Below are 23452 nucleotides of genomic sequence, written 5' to 3'. Positions count from 1 at the left end.
CTTTGGAAAGAGGGCTAAATTTGAGAGTGGTAATAATAGAGAATTTTGCTTCATTTGTAAATTTTGCATTTTAACATGAGAAAGCCAATTGTCATTTATTATAACATTTGAAAAATAAACACTTAATAAAATTTGAACTATAACACAAAGTGAGATAAGCGCTGTCCCAATCATAGAATAATGTTTGTGTCATTTGCTCTTGATCCTGAAATCATGGGGAGACAATGTAGCATTTTAAGTCAGGGAATGACATAATCAGCAAAATCCAATGATTTCCAATGATTGAAAAAGACACATTAAAAAGGACAGACAGGATGATGATAAAAAATAAAAATAAAAAAATAAAACAAAACAAAACATACATTAACAATCAAATCTCTAGCAATAAAGGGAACATTATTCTTTTAAAGAATATATGAAGTATTCATTCTGTGTGACAAAGTGTTTCATCTTATTAAGTGTTTTTAAGTAAGGGTAATAATAATCCAATCATTTCTGAACTTTTACTCTGCAAGACACAGGTCTAGGAGTTTTGCTAATATCAACCTCTTTTGCCCTTACAAGAGCCTTTGAGATACGTGCTCTTAGTAACGCTATTTACAGGCGAGAAAACTGAGACACAGAAAGTAAGTAACAATCTGAGGTCACACAACAAGAAGTGGCAGTGGCAGTGGCAGGAATAAGGCCAGGCCTTTAGCCACAAAGCTAAGAGAAGGAGGACTGAAATGCACTGGGTAAACTAACTTAAGGAACAATGTAGTTCACGCATGTGGACAAAAAAAAGAAAATGTAAATGTCAACATGCCTCTATAAACCAATGTCTCAATTACTGTTAATATGGCAAATTAACTAATACACTAAAGAGAAGATTCTAAAATTCTACCCTCCATTCATTTACTCACTCATTTGTGGCATCCATGCAACAAATATTCAGTTATTGAGACATTAGGAATTCAGGAGTTATTAAGGAATATACTGTTTGTTCCTTGCAGAAGATCATCTAGTAAGGGAGGCAGTTTGTAAAACAATTAGTTAATGATGGCAGTGATGAGTGCTACAAAAATGTGGCTCCCCTGAAAAAGAAACCTTTCAGGAGAGACTGTAAGGCTAAGAATCGAACAGTCTAGAGAACACCAGTTACAATGGCTGGGAGGTTGCATATGGTCCAGAATAGAAAGATCAGTGGGTTTGGAGTGTAGGGACAATGAACTGTTGGATCTTCTTGCAAATAGACCTGAGAATGTCCTTTAGTTCACATCTCTGCTTATCAAGAGCAAATCTATTCTTAAAGGCCCGTCTTAAATGTCTCTCATTTGCGCAAGCCTTTCCTGAAGTTGCTATTACTCTCCCCTCTGAGATCTCAGACCCAGTCTGATTATATCCTTCTTATAGTACCTGCATGTATTAGAATCCTAGACTGACTTATTTTATCAGCTGTACAAAACTGTTCTTACTAACCTCATTCTTTTGAAATCCTGGAAAGTACACTGCATAGAGAGGTAGTCAGTCAGTAAATATTTGTTCAATTGAGAAAAAGAATTCAAGAAGAAAAATAGTTGGTGAAAGCTGAATCTTGGACATCAGCATTTTTTTCAAAATGTGTACGTACGCTATTATAATAAAACTGGGTTTAAATTTAAATTACGCTTTTTTTGCTACTCCATTCTAAAATCATTGAAATCTTTAGCTCCATGATTTACTTATTCATTTAACATGTACTTACTGAATTCCTACCATATACAAGGTAATCTGCTGGATGAAACCATCAGAGTGCTGCCTTCCGAAATTAGCACTCTAGGGCTCACAGCTGCTGTGAGATAGGGGCAACAGCAGGACAAAGCAGTAGATTCCCTAATCACATGTTAAGGAATTTGCTTTCCTTGTTAGTGCATAATTTATGAACTAAACTGCGGCTACTACCACGCTCACATCCTGTGAGACCAGTGATATTCACCTTCTATAGAAGAATCGGCATTAATATAGGCCACACCACGTTCTTGAAGGAGTCTGGAATTCTCCTATAATATGAAAGAAAGAAAACCATAAGCATAATCTCTCCCTAAAAAAAGTGCATATCTATATTAACTGTAGATTTCTTAATTAAGCTGGCCCAAATTAACCACAAATTTGACATATAAGAGGCTCAAAATAATTTGAAAAAATTTCAATAAAATATTTGGTAAGAACAACAAGCAAAATGTTTTTAAGACTAAAATTTAAAATAAAACTCTGTACATTCTTAATCTGGTAAATGGAAAAGCAGTTGATTTCATAACCATACTATAGTTTATCCTTCAAGAAATTCTCTTAGCGAGATCATTTCAGTGAAAGTCGTCCTGTTAATATCTCATTATTTAAGTAGAGAATCTTGCCTGATTCACAAGGAATGAGCTACTTTAAATTTATGGATTAAAAATGTGAATTTCAATTATGTCTAGACTCTGAAATCTGAAGTTAAATTGTCCTGTAGGATGGCACCACCTACTGGTCAATATTGATCATCGCAGTTTTAAAACCGACAAAAGTGTAGCAAAATTTTTTTGAAATATCAGGTAGACTGAGTCTCCCAAACATGGAATTTCCAAAGCGTCTTGACTGTAAGAAAGGAAATGCAACTCTAGGTGATGAAAATAGTTTGAAAAAGACAAATCACAATCTCAACATATTTAGGTTCTTTCTAATGCCAGCATAAGTCTTTCTTGTTTACAGAAGCACTATTTCCCCGCCCATTCCACCAAAGAAAATTGAAGTTTACAGGGCTTCCCATAATTTCTGGAGTATAATAGGAGCCAAATAAATATTGACAGCATAACTGGAAGTAATGATATGTCAACTTTGCATATATTTATAGCTAATGCCTCTATTACACAAAGCCTTCAATTCATACAGGTAAATTACTTTTCAAGGGGCCTAGTAAATATTGTGGTAGGACTTTCTGCCTCATTTTTAACATAATTTAATTTAGAGTATGTCACGATGATACCAGAAAGATAATTGTGAAAATACATCTTATTTCACAAGCTCAAGGGGTATTTAAATATGGTAGCTTTAGGAGTTAATTTGGAAAGGCTAAGAGAAACATGGTATCTTATTTATTTTGATGTTTCATTTCTAGTGAATTTACTTACTTGACTATCACAGTCCCAGAAAATGAAAATAAATTATTTTGACAATCAACATTAACTGGTTCTAACAAGTTAAAACAGAACTTAGTTCTTTAGTGACAAATATATATATATATATATATATATATTTTTTTTTTTTTTGATTTTTTAACAAGGATCTGTTGCTTCTGATTTTCTGGAAAAAAGTTGGAATATTTTGTCACTGGATTCACTTGTTATTTTTACATCCTTTAGAATTAAGTCTGAATTGCTTTATTACTATGAAAATGTATGTTGTAGCAAATTATCAACTAACCTCTGCCCACTCAGTAGAACCAAAAAGACCAAATTCTTCTGCATCCCAACTTGCAAACAAAATTGTTCTTCTAGGTTTCCATCCTAAAATATAAGTGTATACTTAGAAATTCTGGGTAAATACATAATACATACAAGACATTGCCAAGCCTAACAGGAAAAACAACAAAATCATTATTTAGGAAGGGTGAAATGTGGTGACAATCTTTACTTATATAATTTCCTTTTGTAAGATTTTAAAGCTGATTCGTTAATACAAAATAGCACCTTTGTACTGAAAAAGGAAAAAAAAAAACGTAGACATAATAAAAATCCTATGAGGTCATAAAATATTCTAATAAGTTTATAATGATTAGCTGTGCATAGGAAACCACCTGTGGTCTGCAGCTGCCTAGAGTGAAGAAGAAATGCTAGATGTGGCCTGTGTTCTGAGAGCAGATAAAACTCAAAGAACATCCTTTATAACTCTCCTGTGTTGTTCTGACATCACATAACTGTTCACTGTCAGCTGGTTGTATGATTTGCTCCACTCTCTGCCAGAATTAGTCAACGGAGTTCAGTTAACAATGCCAATGTCTGCTGCTGCTGAAAACGACATAATTCAATAGGGAGAGGTCCTATGGCTCAGACTGATAAACACTGACCTTGGAGTGAAAGAAAGCTTATTTTCAACCCTGGTTCTTTCACTTACTAGCAGTATGACCAAGGGAAAGTTATTCAAACCTACTAAGCCTCCATTTCTTCATCTATTCACCAAGAATAACAAAGTAAAGATGAAATTACTACTTGATTGTTGGAAGGATTAAGTGGAATATTTTCAAATATGGCACTTAATAAGTGCTCCAAAAATTGTAAGTAGCTGTAATTTTTATATTTCATTTGTGCTTATTAAGAATACTCATTGAGTCCAGTGTTTCATTTTTTTCAAGTTTGTTAATAGTATTACTCAAATCTCCTATTAATTGTTTTTCTTCATCATTCATTCTTTTAGCAGGCTCTAGAATTGTCACAATGATGTTTTGTATTTACCACAGGGAATCTGCTTACAAAATCATGGAAATTTTTGTAATAATATGAAACACTACTTAATTTATGAACTATGTAAATTCAGGTCTCTATAGTTCTGTTTTCTTAAAATATAAGATAGCTGTGTAGAAAAACGAATAGAGCACCTTCACATTTCATTTTATAGAGAGACATCATGGTTTTGTAAACTGGTAGCCAGAAATTTGAGTTCAAGCCCTGGTTCTCTGACTCTGCCACAAACTAATTCTATAACCTTGGGCGAATTACTTGATTCTGTAAACTTTGGTTGGCTTATTTGTAAAATGAGGACAGAAATAACTAGGCAAACTTCTCCATGGTTGTTATGGATTCAAAATAGAATAACAAACATTGTTTCCTCAGAGAAAGTAAGTACCATGCAAATTTAACATTTTTACCACTGTTTTTATTGTTGCTGAAAAAATACGAAACTTTTACAGCTCCCAGACACCTTGTTTGTAGAGAGTAAACAGAATGGACTTTCTTCTTTCAATGTATAACAATTATTTTAAAAAGCAACCATTTGAACTCAATTTTATTTTGTCTTTTATATAAAGATTGTAAAATGACTGAAGTACTGGTTCTAAGAATACAAACCTAAATTCTGGAGAGCAAAACAAAGCTGGAGTGTGAGAATGCAGATATTGAATTTTCGACAGTATGCTAGAAGACAAGAAGACCAGTATTTTCCTGAATAAACTTTGATCTCCTCAGTTACGGAGTACATGTGACCTGAGATATGAGGCTGGAAGAGCTCAAAGAACTTCTGCTCAGATTTCAGACCAGGAAGCTTTGGCTCATGACCTCGTGCCGGTGTGTACCCTCTAGTGAAGAAATCCAACTCTATCTTCTTAGTTGCTAAGAGCAACCACTCACAGTATAATTCCTTTATTTCAGATCATTATTTAGTATATAAACATTAATAATGTAAATAGTATTACATAAATAAATGCAAAATGAATAAGCAATATAATTAACTAACCAACATTAAGTCATATAACTACTATTTATTGAAAGCTACTTTATGCTTCTTAGCTGATGTAGTCTACATGTATCCATCCTCTCAGTTCATCCTTCACACAAACCTATGAGATGGCATTTTTACATGTACTTTACAGAGAATTAAACTGAGACTTAGACAGGTCGGTCTTTTTATTTTATTTAAATTACCTTTTTTTTTCAGTATTCCAAAACTCCTCACAATTTCATGAACGACAGCTGATCCACTCTGAGGGTCAATGCCACCAAACACCCACGAGTCACGGTGACCTCCAAGAATGACATATCTGTCTAGAAAGCATTATTGCAAAATTACTTATGTAATTTAAGGTCAATAACATACAAATTGCAAATGACTCAATAGCATCTAAGCACAAAGTACTCACAACTCAGAGAGACAGCAAGTGTCCTGAAGACTTGTGTAAATATAGTACTTATTTTGTTCTGATTTTGACGTACGAAGAAAACATAAACATGATATGCAAATATATGCTTCAGCGTAGTACAGTAATTATAAGTATATATGCAATATATATCTGCAATTATAAGTTAACTATAAAACTATCTGTATTCACATCTTTATATAATTCTTTATTACTACTCTCTTACTACTTATCACTTTGTTTCTGGTATTTTCAGAGTAAGAGAACATAGTGGCTACATAGTAAGTTCTCCACTTCCCACTCTATGTACTGTACCTGTTTTCTATAATGAACGGGAATTGCTCCTCTACCCAGCACTCAAGACGATCTTTTCATATCTGATAAAGCATTTACCAAACACTTAAATGTACGGCTCCCCTCCAAATCATAAACTCCTTGTCCCTGTTATGCATCTTTTTTTATCCCTTCATCTCCAAAGCTTAGCATAGAGCTTGCACAAAATAGGTACTGAGTAAGAATCAATAGCCAGTTACATATGATTTAGTATTTACTGGAAGTGTATCAACATGTTTGATTGCTGAACAAAAAGCACTGGCTGCTTGTAAGAAAAAGATGCAATTTAAGTGGATCTGTTTGGGTCGGGAATATATAACCATATAACTCTCAAAAAACTGGAACATAATTAAGACCCTATAAAACGTATTAATTCCCAGGTCATCTGAAATCCTGTGGAAATCGGGTGTCTATATATTTCATCAACTTCAATAGAAAATAAAGCTATATAAGGGATTCATCAATTCAAGTTTACTTGAATTTTCTGAGTGCTATCTTTTATATAGATATTTAGAGTTATCTGAAGATACTTCCCCATGCAAAATGGGGTCAACAAATCCAAATGACTCAGAGAAAACACCTTAAATCTATCTCTCCCTGCCCTTTCTCCCGATTTTCTAAGTCGAGGGTGCAGTTTATCACTAACCTTGGTCGACCAACCAAGCTACACCATTTACTTTTCTTCACAACGTGTATCACAATACAAAAATTGCCTCATGTTTATGTATTTTGTGTTTATGGAGGTTCCCTTAGGGCAAAAAGTTGCTTTGCTTTGATGGTTCTAGAGCTCAGAGCAGCACCTGGCACAGAAGAGGCGCTCATTTCGATGTTTGCTGAGCAAATGATTAACTTACCTGGTTCCACTGCTCCTCTGAGAGTTCCGATCACATTGTAAATTCTTGTCACTTTATTGTTGGAATGGATGTGCATCTTAACTTTTCTAACGTAAACATAAAGAACACATTCGAAAAATATTGGTTAAAAGATTACCACCCACAATTTTTAAACCTTACATCATTGTCTAAAAGATTTCTAAAAGTACACAGGCAAAAATTACATTGGCCAACTGTCCAGTTATAATGACGTAAGTATAACCCCCTCTTCAACTTGTGATTTTGTTTCCTGATGGTACTAGCTAAGTTTTACTTTTTTAGTCATAATTGCTTTTTTATTTAAAAAAGGTTTACTCCCCATAAAAAGAATTAACATAAAAATAATCTCTTAACTGTGTAGAAAAGTTTCCTGCAAAGCCAGGCCCAACGTTGTAGGGCACTTTGAGATTTCCTTTCCAGCTGCTGCCTGGTGGTGCCGATCCACCCATTTTTCTGTTGAACACAAAAAGTAGTATTAGCTGAGGGAAAACTTTGAAGTTACAAGTTGAAATGACAACAATCTTGCTCTCTTGAGTGTCTGCTTATAAGAGCTTCTACGAGTCAGGGATAGAAAAGTGCTTTGCATACGATATGCCATTTAAATTCTTAGTCAAACTCTTATGAAGTCATCTCTATCATCCCCACTTCATAGATGAGGAGCATGAGGCTTAGAGAAATTAGGCAGCAGAGCAAAGTCACGTGGCCGATGGATAGTGGTACAGCTGATATTCAAATATTTGTTAGGAATTTGGACTCTGTGTTACTAGCTTCCAATAGTAAACCATGTGAAGAGTGCTCTCTTCAGCATGCTCTGAAGAGACAGCTTGATGTCAAACTCTTTGGGATTTTCCATTGTGCTTTTTCTCCCATTGATAAAACGCACTCGAAATATGTATAAAGATATCATTTACAAAGTACTTTCACATATACATGTTAGGGAAAGAAGAACAACAGAAGAAAGATTTCACTTCATTCAGCAGCCCCTAAAATCTTCATGCTATTTTTTAATACAGAAAGGTAGAAAGATTCAGGTAGACAAGCCAGTACATGCCACCAACTCAGCAGGGGACCGAGAAAGAGATAATGATAATTATTTATGGAATAGTGGGGTTCTTACAGGTCTACGGGAACATATCTGACTATACTGTATAAAGAATATGGATTGACTATTTCTTGATTTGAGCGTGGAAACCAAAGGTACCTTTGCTAAAGAGCAGTAGATAGAGGAATGAGGTTCAAGACAAACTTGAGAGTGGAAAACATCAATCTGCCTTTTACAGCATCATCTCTGGCCACATCCTAGGCTTGGCAGTGGAGCGCACTGCAGTTTCCTCCTTTTTCTGTGCCTGCCCACAAATGCTTGTTCCCTGCCTCTGTATTTGAGGAAATGTGAATAGCTCAACTGGACCTAGAATTTATAGCACACCCAATACTAAAACAACTGCTAAGAATGTCTTCTCATGAAAAACTAATTATAAATAATATTGTTTTAAAATGCTATATCAGAGAGTAAATACTTTATCCTATCACACTAGTAGTTTGGCTAATAATATAATTTCAAGTAATATACTATTAAATGTATTTACCTATTTATAACAAAATTTCACATAAAAAGCATCAAGTAATATGAATGGGCATTTTACAACGGCAAAAAGCATGATCAATAGTTAAACGGCAAAGAATTAAGTATACAAAAAAGTTATAGAAGGCAAGTGAAGAATACACATATGCTAGATTATACATAAAATAGTTCTACAATGATATGTTATACACTAATAACACTGAATGCCTTTGGGGTAGTAATGGTTAAGAAGGAAATTTTTCACTTTATAACCTTTAGAATTATGAACTGTGTAAATATAATTCCTTTTACTTAATTGGAATCACACTACACATTGTTTTGAAATCTTTTTTCATTTACTTGTATAGAACATGCATGTTTCCGTATCGTTAAGTACTCCTGTACAACATGTGCTGTACAAGTGCTATCATAGCCAGTAATGTATCTGACCACTTATCAATTATGGAAGATTTGTGTAATTTATGGTTTTCTACTATTAGAAGTAATGCTAAAATCACTTGCATCTTTTAAATAACATAAATATTTAGATATTATTTATAAACATGTTTGGACAAATGCATAATATATGAGGCCCTCAAAAGTTGTGCCTAACTCTAAATCCTAACCCATGTAATAACGCTAAGAGCCTCCAAAAATAAGAGATCAGATTACTCTTAATTGCTCTTAAATTGGAGAGATCCCTCTAACTCTCTGATGTCAGTCTCCTCGCCTGTAAAAATGAGGGCACTGCACTAGATAAAAAAAGTTTTCTTACATATACTAAAATAAAATGATCAAGAATGCCTTGGACTCAAAGAAGAGAAGGGACTAACTGGCCAGACACTGTCTCTAGCAATACTACTTTCAAAGAATAATAAAGAAAAAGGGACATGCAGACAGGAGAAAGCAGGACAAGAAAGGGGAGAGTTTCAATGCCAAATTAAGCAAAAACACATTTGGAGACATTTCAATGATGAAAGCAGAGGGGGATGAAAAAAAGAAATAAAAACAAAATGAAACTTTCTCTTTCAGTGGGTTATTCCAGCTCCTGTTACGAAGTAGACAGTAAGAGGATTAGAGGAGTAAGAAATTCATTAGCAGAAAAGGCCTATGTGGAAGATAGTAATGGAGGCAGGGAAAGCCATCGGACTGCAATGCCATCGGACTGCAATGCAGGTCTGATATAGGATAGAGAGAAAGGGAAGGAAGAAAAGACTGTTGGGTGGCAGCCACTAGTGGAGCAAAGCCAACAGGCAGTCCCGAGCCTCCCAGTCACGGGCCTGGGTTAGTATCCCTGATGCACTCAGTTACTGACTGGGAGCCCCTGTGGGAAGTGTGGCCTGGACACAAACAGATGATGTATTTCAAAGCACAGTGGCTGGAGTAATTGATCAATTATGCTCCTTGCGGCTGGAGATCTGAAAGGCTCATTTTCATGGCTGTCACACACTAGACACCAACATGTAAAGTAAATTCCAGAACAGAACCACTTTTCTATAAAATCCTGATAAAATTGGATGTCTCACCCACCTCAAGAGATTTTCAGTACCAAATAATGGAGATAAAAGCATAAAAGTTGAAGACTGCCAGTAAAGAGACTTATGCCATCTGCTGTTTCTCACAAACTTACTCCAGGAGCTTCTGTGCATCAGAGTATCCAATTGGATGAACAGGAATACTGGGAAGGCCAACAGCTTCTGAGAGTTCACGTCTATAAGCATGTTCTGAAAAAAGTCAAACATACTTCTAATAAAAATTCAATCCTTTTCAAAAGGTCCCCTGTAAGTTACGTTAAACATATTCTCATATCACATCTACTAGTATTGTTAAAGTAAAAAGATATGACCATTTCAAAGGTTAGCATGAATGTGGGACAACTGAAACTCTCAAGCATCACTTGTGAGAATATAAAATTAGTCACTTTGGATAACTCTTTTGAAAAGTAATATTAAACAGAAATGTGTACTATGGCACAACAATTCCACTGCTAGATATTTACCCCCTCAAAAGATGAAAACATATGTCCACAAAAAGATCTGTATAAAATTGCTCATAACAGCTGTATTTATATTAGCCAAATACTGAACACAGTGCAGGCGTCTGTCATCAGGAAAATGAATAAATAATCTGTAGTATGGTCCCGCAACAGAATGCTATTCAGGAATTAAAAAGAACAAATTACCAATACACAGAAAAACATGGATAGATCAAATCATTGCACTGAGCGAATAGAGCAAGGCACAAAAGAACACATATTCCACTTATATGAAGTTCAAAACCAGGCAAACTAATCAATATTAATAGACATCTTAAAGTGTTTTTGAGGAAGGGGTGGGGGAAAGTGAAAATAGACCAGAAAGGAGCACAAAAGAACTTTCCAGACTCGTGGAAATGACCTATATTTTATTTTGAGTGACAGAGATGTACACATTTAAAAAATTTATTGAACTGAACTCTTAAAATCTGTCTATTTTATTACATGTAAACTCTATCTCAAAATAAAAACAGACATTCTGTCATTTCTTCAGGTTTAAGAAAAATAAAGGCAATATTTTCATTTTTCTCCAAATTTTTAATTATCTCCTAAAACTTTACATGATTGCAAAAGCTTTTTCTTTCTATGGGTAAAATAACAATGATATGTTGTATGAAATTTGCTTTAAAATTATCTGGCGTAATAACAATAAATAAACACAAACAAATAAATAAAACATATTGACAAAATGTTGACAATTATCTCTATTATGTATTATATAGTGTATGTTAGAACTATTCCATAATAAAAAGTAAATTTTAAAAACAGAGAAAAAGAATAAGGCACAAAAGAGAATAAAGTAAATGTTAAGCCCCACAGGGATAACATGATTTTCCCCTAAAATATCATTATTTAAATTTGAGGATAATCAGCAGAAATATTCTGGTTAATCTCATTTTATGTTCATAATTTTAGCTTTACATAACAGCTTGGGAGAAGTTGAATGGTTTTTTAAATTTGAGAATAAAAAGGTGAAGTAAGTAAATCTCAGATATATTTATGTGATTCATGCTATGCATTGCTTACAAAAATAATCTATGACAATGAACCATGTTCCAAAAAGATTTACAGAGTCAAAGTACATAGAGAAAGCTACAATTTGATTTAAAAAAAAATGAACCCCACAGATAAAGGATAAATATGGAAGTTCTACAGGTACTGTGGCAATCTATTTTATCCACGTTACACACCTTAGTTTTAAACTACATAAACTAAATGATCAAAGATTTTTGTAAATATCATCAAATAGCTGAGTACATTCAAATAAATTAGCTCCCTATGTCAACGATCGACAGTGTTACAGAGGAGCATTTCAGCACAAGAGAAGCATGTGGACCCTGGAGTGGGGCTAACTGATTTGAATCCCAACTCCTCATTGAGCAGTCATCGAGGGTCGACTGCTTACTTCTCCTAACCTCACTTTCCTCCTCTGTCAAACGGAGATAATAATACTATCTAGCTTATAGGGTTGTTAACGCATGTAAAGAGCCGACACTTAGGAAACACTCCTTAAAAGTTATCACTGTTGTCATCTATGGCCATGCCACCCTGAACAAGCACGATCCCGTCTGATCTCGGAAGCTAAGTGGGGTTGGGCCAGATTAGTACTTGGATGGGAGACCACCTAGGAAGACCAGGTACTGTAGGCGTAAAAAATAAAAAAATAAGAGATTGTAAACTGACAAGTTCTTTGCAATCTGTGAGGTCAACCAAGGGTTGCCTCACCTAAAATATAAAAAATTATATATAAAAAAAGAGATTACTATTGTCTTTATACAGCAAACACGCAATAAGCATTTTCTGGACTATATTCTAAATGTGACTTTTTAGGGGTTTATAGAATCTCCTTTCTGTTATTCTTTATCCAAAAACTGTGGAAACCATAAATTCAGAGGAAATTCACTTGGCAACAAAACCTGATCTGATGTAAACTCATTTGACAGAAAAATCTGACTTAAGGAGACACAAATCTATTTATATCACTTCTTTAACACAGTTTAGTATGATTATTCATACTTTGTGCTGCAAAAAAATATTCATATGCTTGCTTCCTGAATCTTGCGCCAGCCTCCAACATGAGTATTATGCAACATATGGCAATACGCACTGTATTACTTTTAAATTCCAAAACCCATCAGGCCCAAGGATTCCAAATAAGGAGTAAGACACCAATAATTTTTCAGAGTTCCAAAGTTTTTAATTTATTTCTTAGATGCAAAGAGGATAAGAAAAATATGTACTTTGTATGTTGTGAAAGGACATCTTTTCCTAAAATCACTTTAAAACGCTGCTAAAATTCCTGTGAAAATAATTGAGGCCTGGTCACTCACCGTTTGCTGGGTAACCAGGTGTGAGAGGGTCCCCTGCGCCATTGAGATTTAAGATATTTCCACGCTGGACACCACTTCCAGGAAGATTCCAGCCATCTGGATAGGGCTCCACCCCAGGAACAAAGTAATCTGCAGGGTCTGAGTACAGAATGATTCCTTTGGCCCCCGCCAGCTGGGCATTTTTAACCTGAAAAACACAATGTTTTTCTTACCTCAGGTTGGTTGTTCCAAATTTGGTCACATCTATTTTCAAAATTAAATTTAAGTAAGTAACCAAACTTTTTATCTTTAATCTTTCATCATTAGACCTACAACAAAGAACATCAAAGAGAGAACTGGCATTTTCTTTTTTTCTACTACAGACTCTGAAGAGTGTCCAGAGCAGGATGAGCCCTGAGAGCAGTAGTTTTTGGAAAATGTAAACATGAGCAGTACTGAGTATGTGCTGTTTCCTTACACTAGTTTAGAAGCACAAGAAGCAACTAGACTCCATAGGCCAGATTTCCATTTCTTTATGGTTAAAAGGGAATATTTTTGAAATTTAACCTCCCACGAAAGAGAAAGAATCAAGTGATAGTAACTTTAAAAACTGCTATGGGAGTTCGGAGAAACATGGTGTAAGAGACGTCCCCAGATCTCTCTCCTTGAAACAACAATAAGCTGAACATTTAAAACTCAACAAAAAACACCCAAACTGCACACCAGCACATCTGAGTGTGGGATCTGTGCATAAGAGCTACCACAGAGCCTGTCTATTAATCCAGAGCAGTGGTGAGGAAGATCGATCTGAATTAGATGAAAATAAGTAATGGAATATTAACTACTAAATATTAAAAGAAATTCAGTTTGGTTAAAAAAAACTGCAATGGATAAATTGGTTTATCTCGTTACCTATAATTCATTTTAAAATTTAATTTAGCAAATATTTTCAAAGATAATATTTAAAACAAAGTTACTGAAGGTCTGTCTTTTAACAACAAATCCAAAACATGCTTCTTTGTAGACCGCGGGCAGAATTTTAAGTATGGGAAAAATCTTCTCTACTCTCCTTGAACTTCTACACTGGCCACATTCTAATGATCCAATTTAAAACCCCTGTCTATAACCAATATATGTGTCCTCCCTATACAGTGGGCATGTTACAGACTATGAGAGGATAATGGTCCTCAAAAAGTTTTAAGGATATGGTTTTACACATATTAGATACAATTTATATTTGTGGAGAATAAAAAAGAGATGAATTTTACCTTATTTCCTCTGAAAATTTTCCCATATCTGGCAATCACAATCTTCCCAGAGCAACTGATGTTCATGTCCTGCTCTAGTTTAAAGAAGTCTTCAGTTCGTGCATAGTTGACATATACAAGATCACCCTGTTGAGATCACAAATGATTTCTACAAGTAAGATTAAATACAAAAATGTTTTTCTGCATAAGGACTGTTTCACATCTTTAAGAAGAAAGAGGCAACAGAAAGAAAGCGGATCAGAAAAGCATGAATCTCAGGTAAGAGATTAAAAGGAGAAATAAACTTGAATCGAGAAGGCAATTAAGCTGGGTTAGAGACAGGAATTTAACATTAAATTTTGTTTATATCTGATTCCTCTATAGTGGCTAAAAAACTATAGAAATGTTCCCCTCCCCTCCCCCCAAAAAATGTATATAAATATACACATTGCTGCATGAAATTTTAAGGGCTCCAGGCACCCGAGGTTAAGAAGCCCTTGATGAGAGCTTTATTCTCTTTGAAGTACATTCAGAAAAAGTAGCTTACTGGGTCTTCACAACCCCCAGGTAAGAAGAAAGGTCAGGTAATATCCCTGGTTTACAGGTCTGGTTTCATATCATTACTATAATTATGTGCAAGTATAACATCTGAGTTTTAATACAGTTACACACCACATAATGACACACTGGGGGTCAGCTGAGGGTGTCCTTGAACTGGCATTAGATGAAACTTTTCCCTCTGCTTAATCCAGATTCCTTCCTCTCCCTGCCACAAATACGGATCCCAAGAGAACACTCCTTAATTAACCTCTAGCATGCTAAATTTCATTTCAGTTCCTGTTACCTAGAATCTGGGTATGCCTGAAAGTCTTATTACTCACTATCAAACTTCCCATGATTAAGAACACACACACACACACACACACAAATTGAATTTTAAAAAATATTTATATTTTTAATATGACTATAAGAAAATTCTTCAGGAATAAGTTATTATTATAATTATTAATAGTATCAAATTGAGTCTAACATCATTACAAATTTTTATAAAAAATACCTTAACATAAAATTTTACTTGAAATACATCTCTTAATGCTATGGGATTGTAAAACATTAGGTCATGGATCTGTGAATGAATAAACTATTTCTAGAATAAGAAAGCACTCAGCTCTATTCACATTTCTTGTTTTTAGGCATAAGTTTTGAGAAATCTTGGGATAGAAATGAAAGAAGTTTTGCTATGAAATCTTCACTAGATTATTTAAATTCTTTCCAAGTTATAACCCCAAAATCCTAAACTAATCTATTACACAAATTAATTCTAATGATATCAGCTGGTAACTTAATTAGCTTCATCTTTAATTTTGTTCAATTGCAAACCATTTGACTTGCCAAATCATTCATTACGTAACTATCAGAATCTATCACTATCATCTCTTTGTTTGGAGCCCCACAGATTTTTTACAACTTAGAAATTAGCTTTATATTGTTTTAGGATGTATGGATGATATCTTTCATTTGTAAAGTAAGAGAAAAATAAATAGGGAGGTGGAGACCTCACCAGAGGCTCATTCTCAATTCCATGAAAGAATACACTAAGAAATTGATGATGAAACTCATTTCTTTAAAATGATTCCATGCCTTCCTTTGGAAAGTCTTCACACACCCTAGTTTGAAGGTCCTGTCCTGGATGATTTCTAAAATTCTATAATTTTATTTTGGTTATTGTTTTCCTCTTGGACTACATTTCTCATGGCATTGTACAACAAATTTATTAACAGATACTAAAATACAGTCATTTCCAAGCTGATTCTAGGATTCATTTGACAAATTTATTGAAGATGTAGGGTCATGTTATATGACCAGCAGTGTTCTAGGAATTAGTGAAGGACCTAATAAAAGGACCCTTATGTCATAGGCATCACCTCTTCTTACCCTATAGCTTGTAACTACACACAAACTTCATTTCTTTAGTATAGTTCTTTTCTCTGTAATTCAAGCTGGTTTTGTCCAGATAATGGCATTGTGACTCACTTGAACTTTTCTTGCCTTTATCCTCTGTATGCCTGCTGTTTTAATCATTAACCCTTAGGACAGAAGATTAACTTAGCCTCAGGTCTATAATCATGAAGAGAATAGTTTGGTTAGACTTCAGACTAAGGATAATATCTTGGCTTTAGATATGTCTCAGCTTCAAAGTCTCCAGTTTCCCCATTCTTTTATCAGACAATAGACTGTTCCTAATCTAACTCAAGCTTAGAATGTCTCCTGCCTCAGAAAATTGCCCTGAAACTTGTGAGTATATCCTAATTCTTGCTGATCACAATCTTTATGATTTAGCACTCTTTACAGACTGCTTCCATCTTTGTTTTTGATTGCTGACAAGGACTGCATAGCCAGGTGGAAACCTGGAAGGCCTGAAAGCTGACAGAGACAGACCCCACACAGACACACACAGGCACACAGACACACAGACACACAGACACACAGACACACACACACACACACACACACACACACCACCCCCCCACCCCAACCAACACAGAGCCTCTGGAACAATGCCCAGATTTACCTAGATTTTCTCTTAAATACCCTAAGCCAGATTGAGAATGTTAAGGCAGTTTTTCAAAGTGTTAACCTGATTAATCACCTGTGCTCTGACAATAACCGCTTATTTAAATAGCCCAAATCCTGAGTTGGTCTATTGGCTGAACAGCCCCAGAGGTTTCATTAGGAATAGAGTAAATCCCTGACCTTGAAGGAATTTACATTCATGTGGACAGCATAGAGATAAGATAATAAACAACAAAGTTAAAGCTTAAGTAAATTATACAGGAAATTAAAAGGTGATAGTGCTGTAGAAAACTTTTTAAAAAAGTTTAGAGTAGGCAGGGTATTGGTACTCAGGTGGGTACAATTTTAAATAGAAAGAGCGTCTAGTGAGGTGACATTTGAATTTTTGCTTCGGTAAATGGATTACTTTTAGCTTTTATATTTCTTCTTAAAATCAATGCAATATTAATGCACTAATAATGATAGCACTGTATGTCTGATGTATAATTGTTAGCCCTCGCCAGAGTTCACTCTTTTCTGTGAAAAATTACCCAACATGATTTCAGTGAATTTTATCTTAGTGAAGAGTATTCTACTCGAAATTTATCCCTATTTAATATCACCAACTTTGAGGAGAATACTTTTTTTAAATGTCTGTAAATTGTAGCTATCTTTTGAATAATCCGCAATCCTCACAAAACAAATTATGATAGAGAGGGGGTTGGAGAAGACAGTTTTAAAATGTTAGTAAACTTTGAAAATGAAAATGAGTGTGACAGATATGCAAGTTATTGCTAAGAGTTAGAAAAAAAAGCTTTGTTTTCAGACAATGCCTTTCTTGTAAAATTTACAATGTACTATTGTTCTATGACGGGGAATAAATACAATCTTGCACTAGAATTGTTTAAATTGTTAGCCTAGAATTTTCCGTTTCTTTCAAGCTTCCACCGTCCTGATCTTGTTAAAAGACTTGAAAAACCAGCAGTTTTCAAAGCATGGTTCTTGAACCCTCAGAATCAACATCACTTCAGACTTCGTTGGTAACAAATTCTCAGACTTCACCCAGAACTTACTGACACTCAGGGAGTAGGAACCCCAATCTGAGTTTTACAAATCCTTTGGATTATTTTGATAACCTGCTGAAGTTTGAGAACCCCTAGATTAGACTATATTTTATGGATATTATCACATTACTAATTTCAAATAGGCTAAAGCAAAACCAGTATTTCAAACTCCAGAGGATTCAGATGTAGATCCAAAGATAATTTACAGTGAAATATCTTAAGCATACGTATAGACATCAGTTTAAAAAACTGATTCTCCACTGGATAGGTTACAGGTGATCCAGTGTAGCACACCAGCCAGAAAAACCTCTAAGATTTAAACACAAATAACAATCCAATGCAGATTCACATGCTCCTATCCTCTCATTAGTTTCGATTAGTTTAAGCCTACTTGAAAGATGTGAGTTAATTAATCTCTAAGGTTCTGTTAAAGTAGAAGAATTCTGTCAAAGTTCAAAAATCATCTGGGGAATTTTTAACAGATTATACAGTAAAGACACAACTATTGTTAAGTATAATTATCTCCTTATAACATTCTGTCTTCTCATCCAGAAACATAATCTGTTTCTTTGTACATAATATTTTTACTGCTCAATAAATTTCAGTATTCATCAACTAGTCCACAATCATTTAAGATTTTTAAAGCATATTTTATATTTTATGGTTATTTTAAATTAATTTGTTTTATTTTCTGCTATTATGTACTATCTGTCTATATATATGTATATATTTAACTCCAAGCTGGTAATATTAATGCTATTTTTAAAATAAATACATATGAGTACTCTTCATCTATTCTGGTTATACAGACATATCACCTTAAACAATGAAGACATAAATTAATCAAGAAGATCCAAAGTGTAAAACATAAAGAGAACAATTAGACAGTACTAAAATGAAAGATCTATTTTTAATAAACGACAACACAGATAATGCGAACAAATAGTAAAAATTAGGAGAACATATTTTCAATATTTAAACCAATATGGAATAAAATACTGAAGAAACCCCTAAAATTAATAAGAAAAAGGCCAAAAATTTAACAGGAAAAGAAAAAGGTTATAATAATCATTTCACAGATTGAAAAATCAGAATAGCTAACAAATGTTTAGAGATGAGCACCTTGTTTGTAATGGGAAAAATATGAATTGAAATAAATTAACTAAAACAATAATAAAACAAATATGGGCAAAAATTATAAAGTATAATTTCAATTGTTGATGAAAATATGGGGAAAAAGGAACATTTATACAGTGTCACTGGGAGTAATAAACCGCTACAGTCTGGATATTGTCAAATTAAGTATTCCCTGCAAACCAGCAATCTCATGCCTGGCTTATCGTACACAGAGAAACACTTGCAAGCTTATATGGCGACAAGTATGAGCATATTCACTCCAATACTTTGTGGTAATTCAGGTTCAGAGGCAAAACATGTGTTTGCCACTGAGAGAATGGATGTTACATATGGTAAGCACATACATCGAGTGATATGCAACAGTGAAAAGTAATGAACTATGTTGACCTAAGGAAATACGAATAGATTTCTAAAAGACCTTTGGTTGAAAATAGTAAGAGATCAAATAAGACCTAAAATATACTACTTATGTAAATCTAAATATCCACCTAACATAAAATAAAGCCTTGTACTTTCAAGAATACATACATTGCTAAGGACATAAATACATTAGAATGGGCTGGGGGGGAGACAGAATGAGAGAAAAGGAATGAGAATTAGAAGAGAAATGAGAAATGAAAGGGAAAGAAAAGCAATTAAATAATTAAGTTAGGAATTTTACATGAACACATGATAGTAACGTACTTTAACCCAAGGAATAAGTCTAAGTGATCTCACTACACCTGAGTTCTAAAATATACTATCTCTTCATTTCCAATCGTTATATGCTTTATTTCTATCTCATGTCAATTATAAAATTATGAATTTATTAAATAATTACAAGTGTTCTAATGTTTAGGAAGACTTTTTCTAATAATTTAACATTTAGTATAATATTAATTATTCATTTGAGGTAAATTTCATACAACCAACAGAAAACATTCTTCTATTCTAAGTTTGTAAAGTTTTTAAATCACAAATAAGTTAATAAATAAAATACTTTTGAAAAGAATAAAAATGTGACTTTTTTTACCTTACTTATTAAAAAATATGGTATTACCTGATATTAAATCATCCTAATAAGTCCTGATTGGTGAAGATAAATTTTTAAGTATCAATTCAAATTTAAATGCAGATTTTTACTTAGGATGTTTCCAATGAAAGCCCAAGATTTTACCTCTATTGAATGATACTTCAATATACCCAACTGTCAATAGCATTTTCTTGTGACTATATCCGAGACACCTAAACTCAATGTCTGAAATTGATGTTGAGTATTATAGAATTTTTTAAAAGATGCTAATAAATTATATTCAACTCTTTCAAATTTAGCTTTCACATATAAAACAAAGTACTGTGCAAGAATCTAGGGATTGACTGTAAAATTTAAGACGACAGTCATTCACACTGCTTTACTAAGTAAACATTCATGCTCTTCATTTGAAAATGGCAATAATATTCTTATTCAAATTCTTTGAAAATTCATCAGTGCTATATAACAGTAGTAAGGTATACAGTATTTTTGTAAAAATGGAAATTACTTAACAAATTTAAAAAAACAAACACAAAAAACATGAATTTCAGACTCTATGCTTAGTGAAAGACAATAGACACAAATGATTACATGTTATATAATTCCATTTATATGAATTTCTAGAATTGACAAAGCTAACCAAAATATATTTTGGCAAAAAATATTCAGAAAAATGGTTGCCTCGGGGTGTGTATAATTGATTGAAAAGGGCATAAAGGTTCTTTCTGAAGTGATGGTAATATTCTATATGTTGATGGGGTTTGGATTACACGAGTATATGCATTTCTCTTCAATAAATACACATTTTGGATTTCCGCATCTCATTGTAGTAAACGTTATCTTAAAAAATGTTATGAACAAAAAATAATATTTCTTTTTCCTACTAAGAAATTCTAGCTTCATAAATGTGGAAAAATGGTGAATTTGGATTATATCAAAAACCTCTTAATATATCTCTAATTATTGCTCGCATATATGATGGGGTTCTGACTGTTATTTTTATTTTATTGTATTGGATTTTTACCTCTGGCATTCCTTGTGGAGAGAAAGCGTTATAAGGTGGCACAACATTTGAAACATTTTCATATCCTGGAGGAGGTGGTTCAAATAATGATGTGTTCAAAATCTACAGAAACAAAATATAACAACCAGAAGTAAATCAGGTAAAGTTTGATTACTACAATCAAATAAAGAAAAATGTATATTATCTATTTTGTCAGTAGAGGTTAATCAATCCTTCGGTATTTTGAGAATACATATCAAATACCCAGTACTGTGCTAGAAGCTGTAAGGCTTTCATAGAATGAATAAATTATAGACCCTGAGAGGATCTGTAGGCACCAGCTTTTGATTTAGAAGAAAAATTTTATTCTCCAAATAAAAATGACATTGTATAGTAATCTTAGCCACTTAAAACAATGCAAAGATAATTACTTAGGAACAAATTAAATATTAAATTCACTTCAATGAAAATTACATTTTTGAGGAATCCATACCTGATAGTACTTAGATATACTGAACAACATCCATTCTGAAAAGAACTAAAAACACTGAACCAAATATAAAATGTTATGTTATCTTTTTTTTAAGTGTATCATTGAATTGGGGAAAAAAAGCAAGAAAATAATCAGAAGCCAGAAAAAAAAAAAAAAATGACGCGGAAGCAGGAATTCTGAGGTTAGCATTAAAATCTGCTTTTGCCTTAGCTGGATCTTTCTCCACGGGAAGCATACAAGAGTTAAAAGAGGAGTCCGACCCTGGTCCAAATAATGGAGACACCTGCATAAAAGCTGGGTCTTCAAAGGACAACATCCTTTAGGGCTAAGGATAAACTAGAAATAAACCTGTCCCACAAAAAGTAATGGTTTGTGGTAGCGGAGGAAAAAACCCTGCCAGGGAATCCACAATTCTAGAATTATGTAATTACTGATATATAGTAATCAGGTAATTTCCACCTTATTATATGATTTTTACTCTTACTTTTCTTCCCCTAATGCTTCTTTTTCTCCCCTCTACCTTTTTTTGGATGGTTAATTTTATTAGTTTTTAACTGAAAAATCCAATTCCTACTTAATAAAGTTACAGTAAATATCAAAATTAATGGTGAAACATTAAAAATATTTCCTTCAAGTCAAAGATATCTGCTATCACCACTTCTTTGCAATTTTATGCTCTAAGTCCTGGCCAGCACAGTAGTACAAAGGGTGATGAGAGCTGGGGAGTGAATATGGGGTAACATTATATTATTCTAACTACAGCATCAGTTGGCTACCTCTCTTGAGGCTAACAGAACCTAAAATGAAATCAAAGCAACTACTACCCTCCAAAACTTCTCACATATCCCAAATTTTCCATAATTTTTCTGTGGTCCACATAGTGTACAAACTCATCTGAATCACTGGGAACGATTGTAAGAGAAACTATACTAAAGTGCAATAAAAATCCATTTAGAAAAAAGTCATTACATCAGCAAGTCTTTTAGCCAAGAGAGTACTTAAACTTGTCTCACTTGATTTGCCTTTATACTAATCTTCGATTTTACAGCATTACTGAGCAAGTGCATTTTAAGAGTTTATGAGTTATTCTCACAACTAACAAAAGTTTTTTAAGGTCAAGGAAATGAGGTTTTTGGGATGACTTTATCAATAGCAGGCTACATACCAGTGAGCATTGCTCACTTTCCCAAACTCGCGAATATAGCCTCAAATTGGGTATTCTGATCAGAACTAAAAGAAGTTTGACTTACAAATTTTATTTACTTGTTATGACATAAAAAGGGCAATATATAATTCAACCTATATGGTATGTTACCTGTACATAAACAAAGGTAAAATAATGTCTGTATTTATTTAAAACGTTTCTGGTAGAATCTACAAAATACTAATCATATCTGTTGCCTGTGGCAGGGAAATGTGTCTGTGTTGTGCAGGAGGGTAAAAGTTCATAGTTTACCACACATCTCAGTTATGAACAGTTAGTCACAATAACTAAACTACAGTGGGAGATGAGGAGGGAGTAAGAAGCATTTGTAGTTGAAACAGAGGATAAAAATCGAGCTGAACTGTCATTATGTCAAAAGGCAACGCCTGAACCTGAAACACAAGTAATATAAGTATGCTCTTTAAGAAAATAGAGGTAAATAGCAAACGAATTAACTCCTGGTTAAATAGTGATTGCCTCAGGGAAGGGGGAAATACAGAGGAAAGCAAGGCACTTTGGACAACTACGTGATTCTTTATGTGCAAGTATAACTTGGGTAAAAATAAAAATGAAAGTGAATAAGTACTTCAAATGGAAAAGAATTAAGTGCTCCAAATAAAAGATGGAGTGGATGAATGGAAAGAAGACAAGACCCTTATATGCTGCCTACAAGAGACTCACTTCAGATTAAAAGACACACATAGACTAAAAGGAAGGGGATGGAAAAAGATATTGTTTTGGTGGACCTAGAAGGTATTTAAGTCAGAAAGAGAAAGATAAATAC

At 33.8% G+C, this 23452-nt stretch overlaps 1 protein-coding gene and 1 pseudogene across 2 annotated transcripts in view; one reads left to right on the top strand and one right to left on the bottom strand.

Moving 5' to 3' along the window:
* Positions 1 to 23452, bottom strand: part of FOLH1 (folate hydrolase 1) — a 47330-nt gene that overhangs the window by 15223 nt on the left and 8655 nt on the right. For both annotated transcript variants that reach the window (XM_039848335.1, XM_039848336.1), the window contains exons 4-12: positions 20993 to 21094; positions 14224 to 14349; positions 12977 to 13163; positions 10242 to 10335; positions 7405 to 7503; positions 7033 to 7118; positions 5634 to 5753; positions 3421 to 3503; positions 1955 to 2018 (exon numbers count right to left, since the gene is read on the bottom strand). In XM_039848335.1, the coding sequence (XP_039704269.1) occupies positions 1955 to 2018; positions 3421 to 3503; positions 5634 to 5753; positions 7033 to 7118; positions 7405 to 7503; positions 10242 to 10335; positions 12977 to 13163; positions 14224 to 14349; positions 20993 to 21094 (961 nt within the window). The remainder of the gene's footprint in view (positions 1 to 1954; positions 2019 to 3420; positions 3504 to 5633; positions 5754 to 7032; positions 7119 to 7404; positions 7504 to 10241; positions 10336 to 12976; positions 13164 to 14223; positions 14350 to 20992; positions 21095 to 23452) is intronic.
* On the top strand, positions 12177 to 12295 carry LOC120590711 (uncharacterized; annotated as a pseudogene).

This window comes from Pteropus medius, unplaced genomic scaffold (assembly GCF_902729225.1).
Source record: "Pteropus medius unplaced genomic scaffold, Ma_sr-lr_union100, whole genome shotgun sequence".
Classification (NCBI taxonomy): domain Eukaryota; kingdom Metazoa; phylum Chordata; class Mammalia; order Chiroptera; family Pteropodidae; genus Pteropus; species Pteropus medius.
The sequence above is the reverse complement of the archived record's forward strand: the minus strand, read 5'-3'. Positions and strand labels throughout refer to the sequence as shown.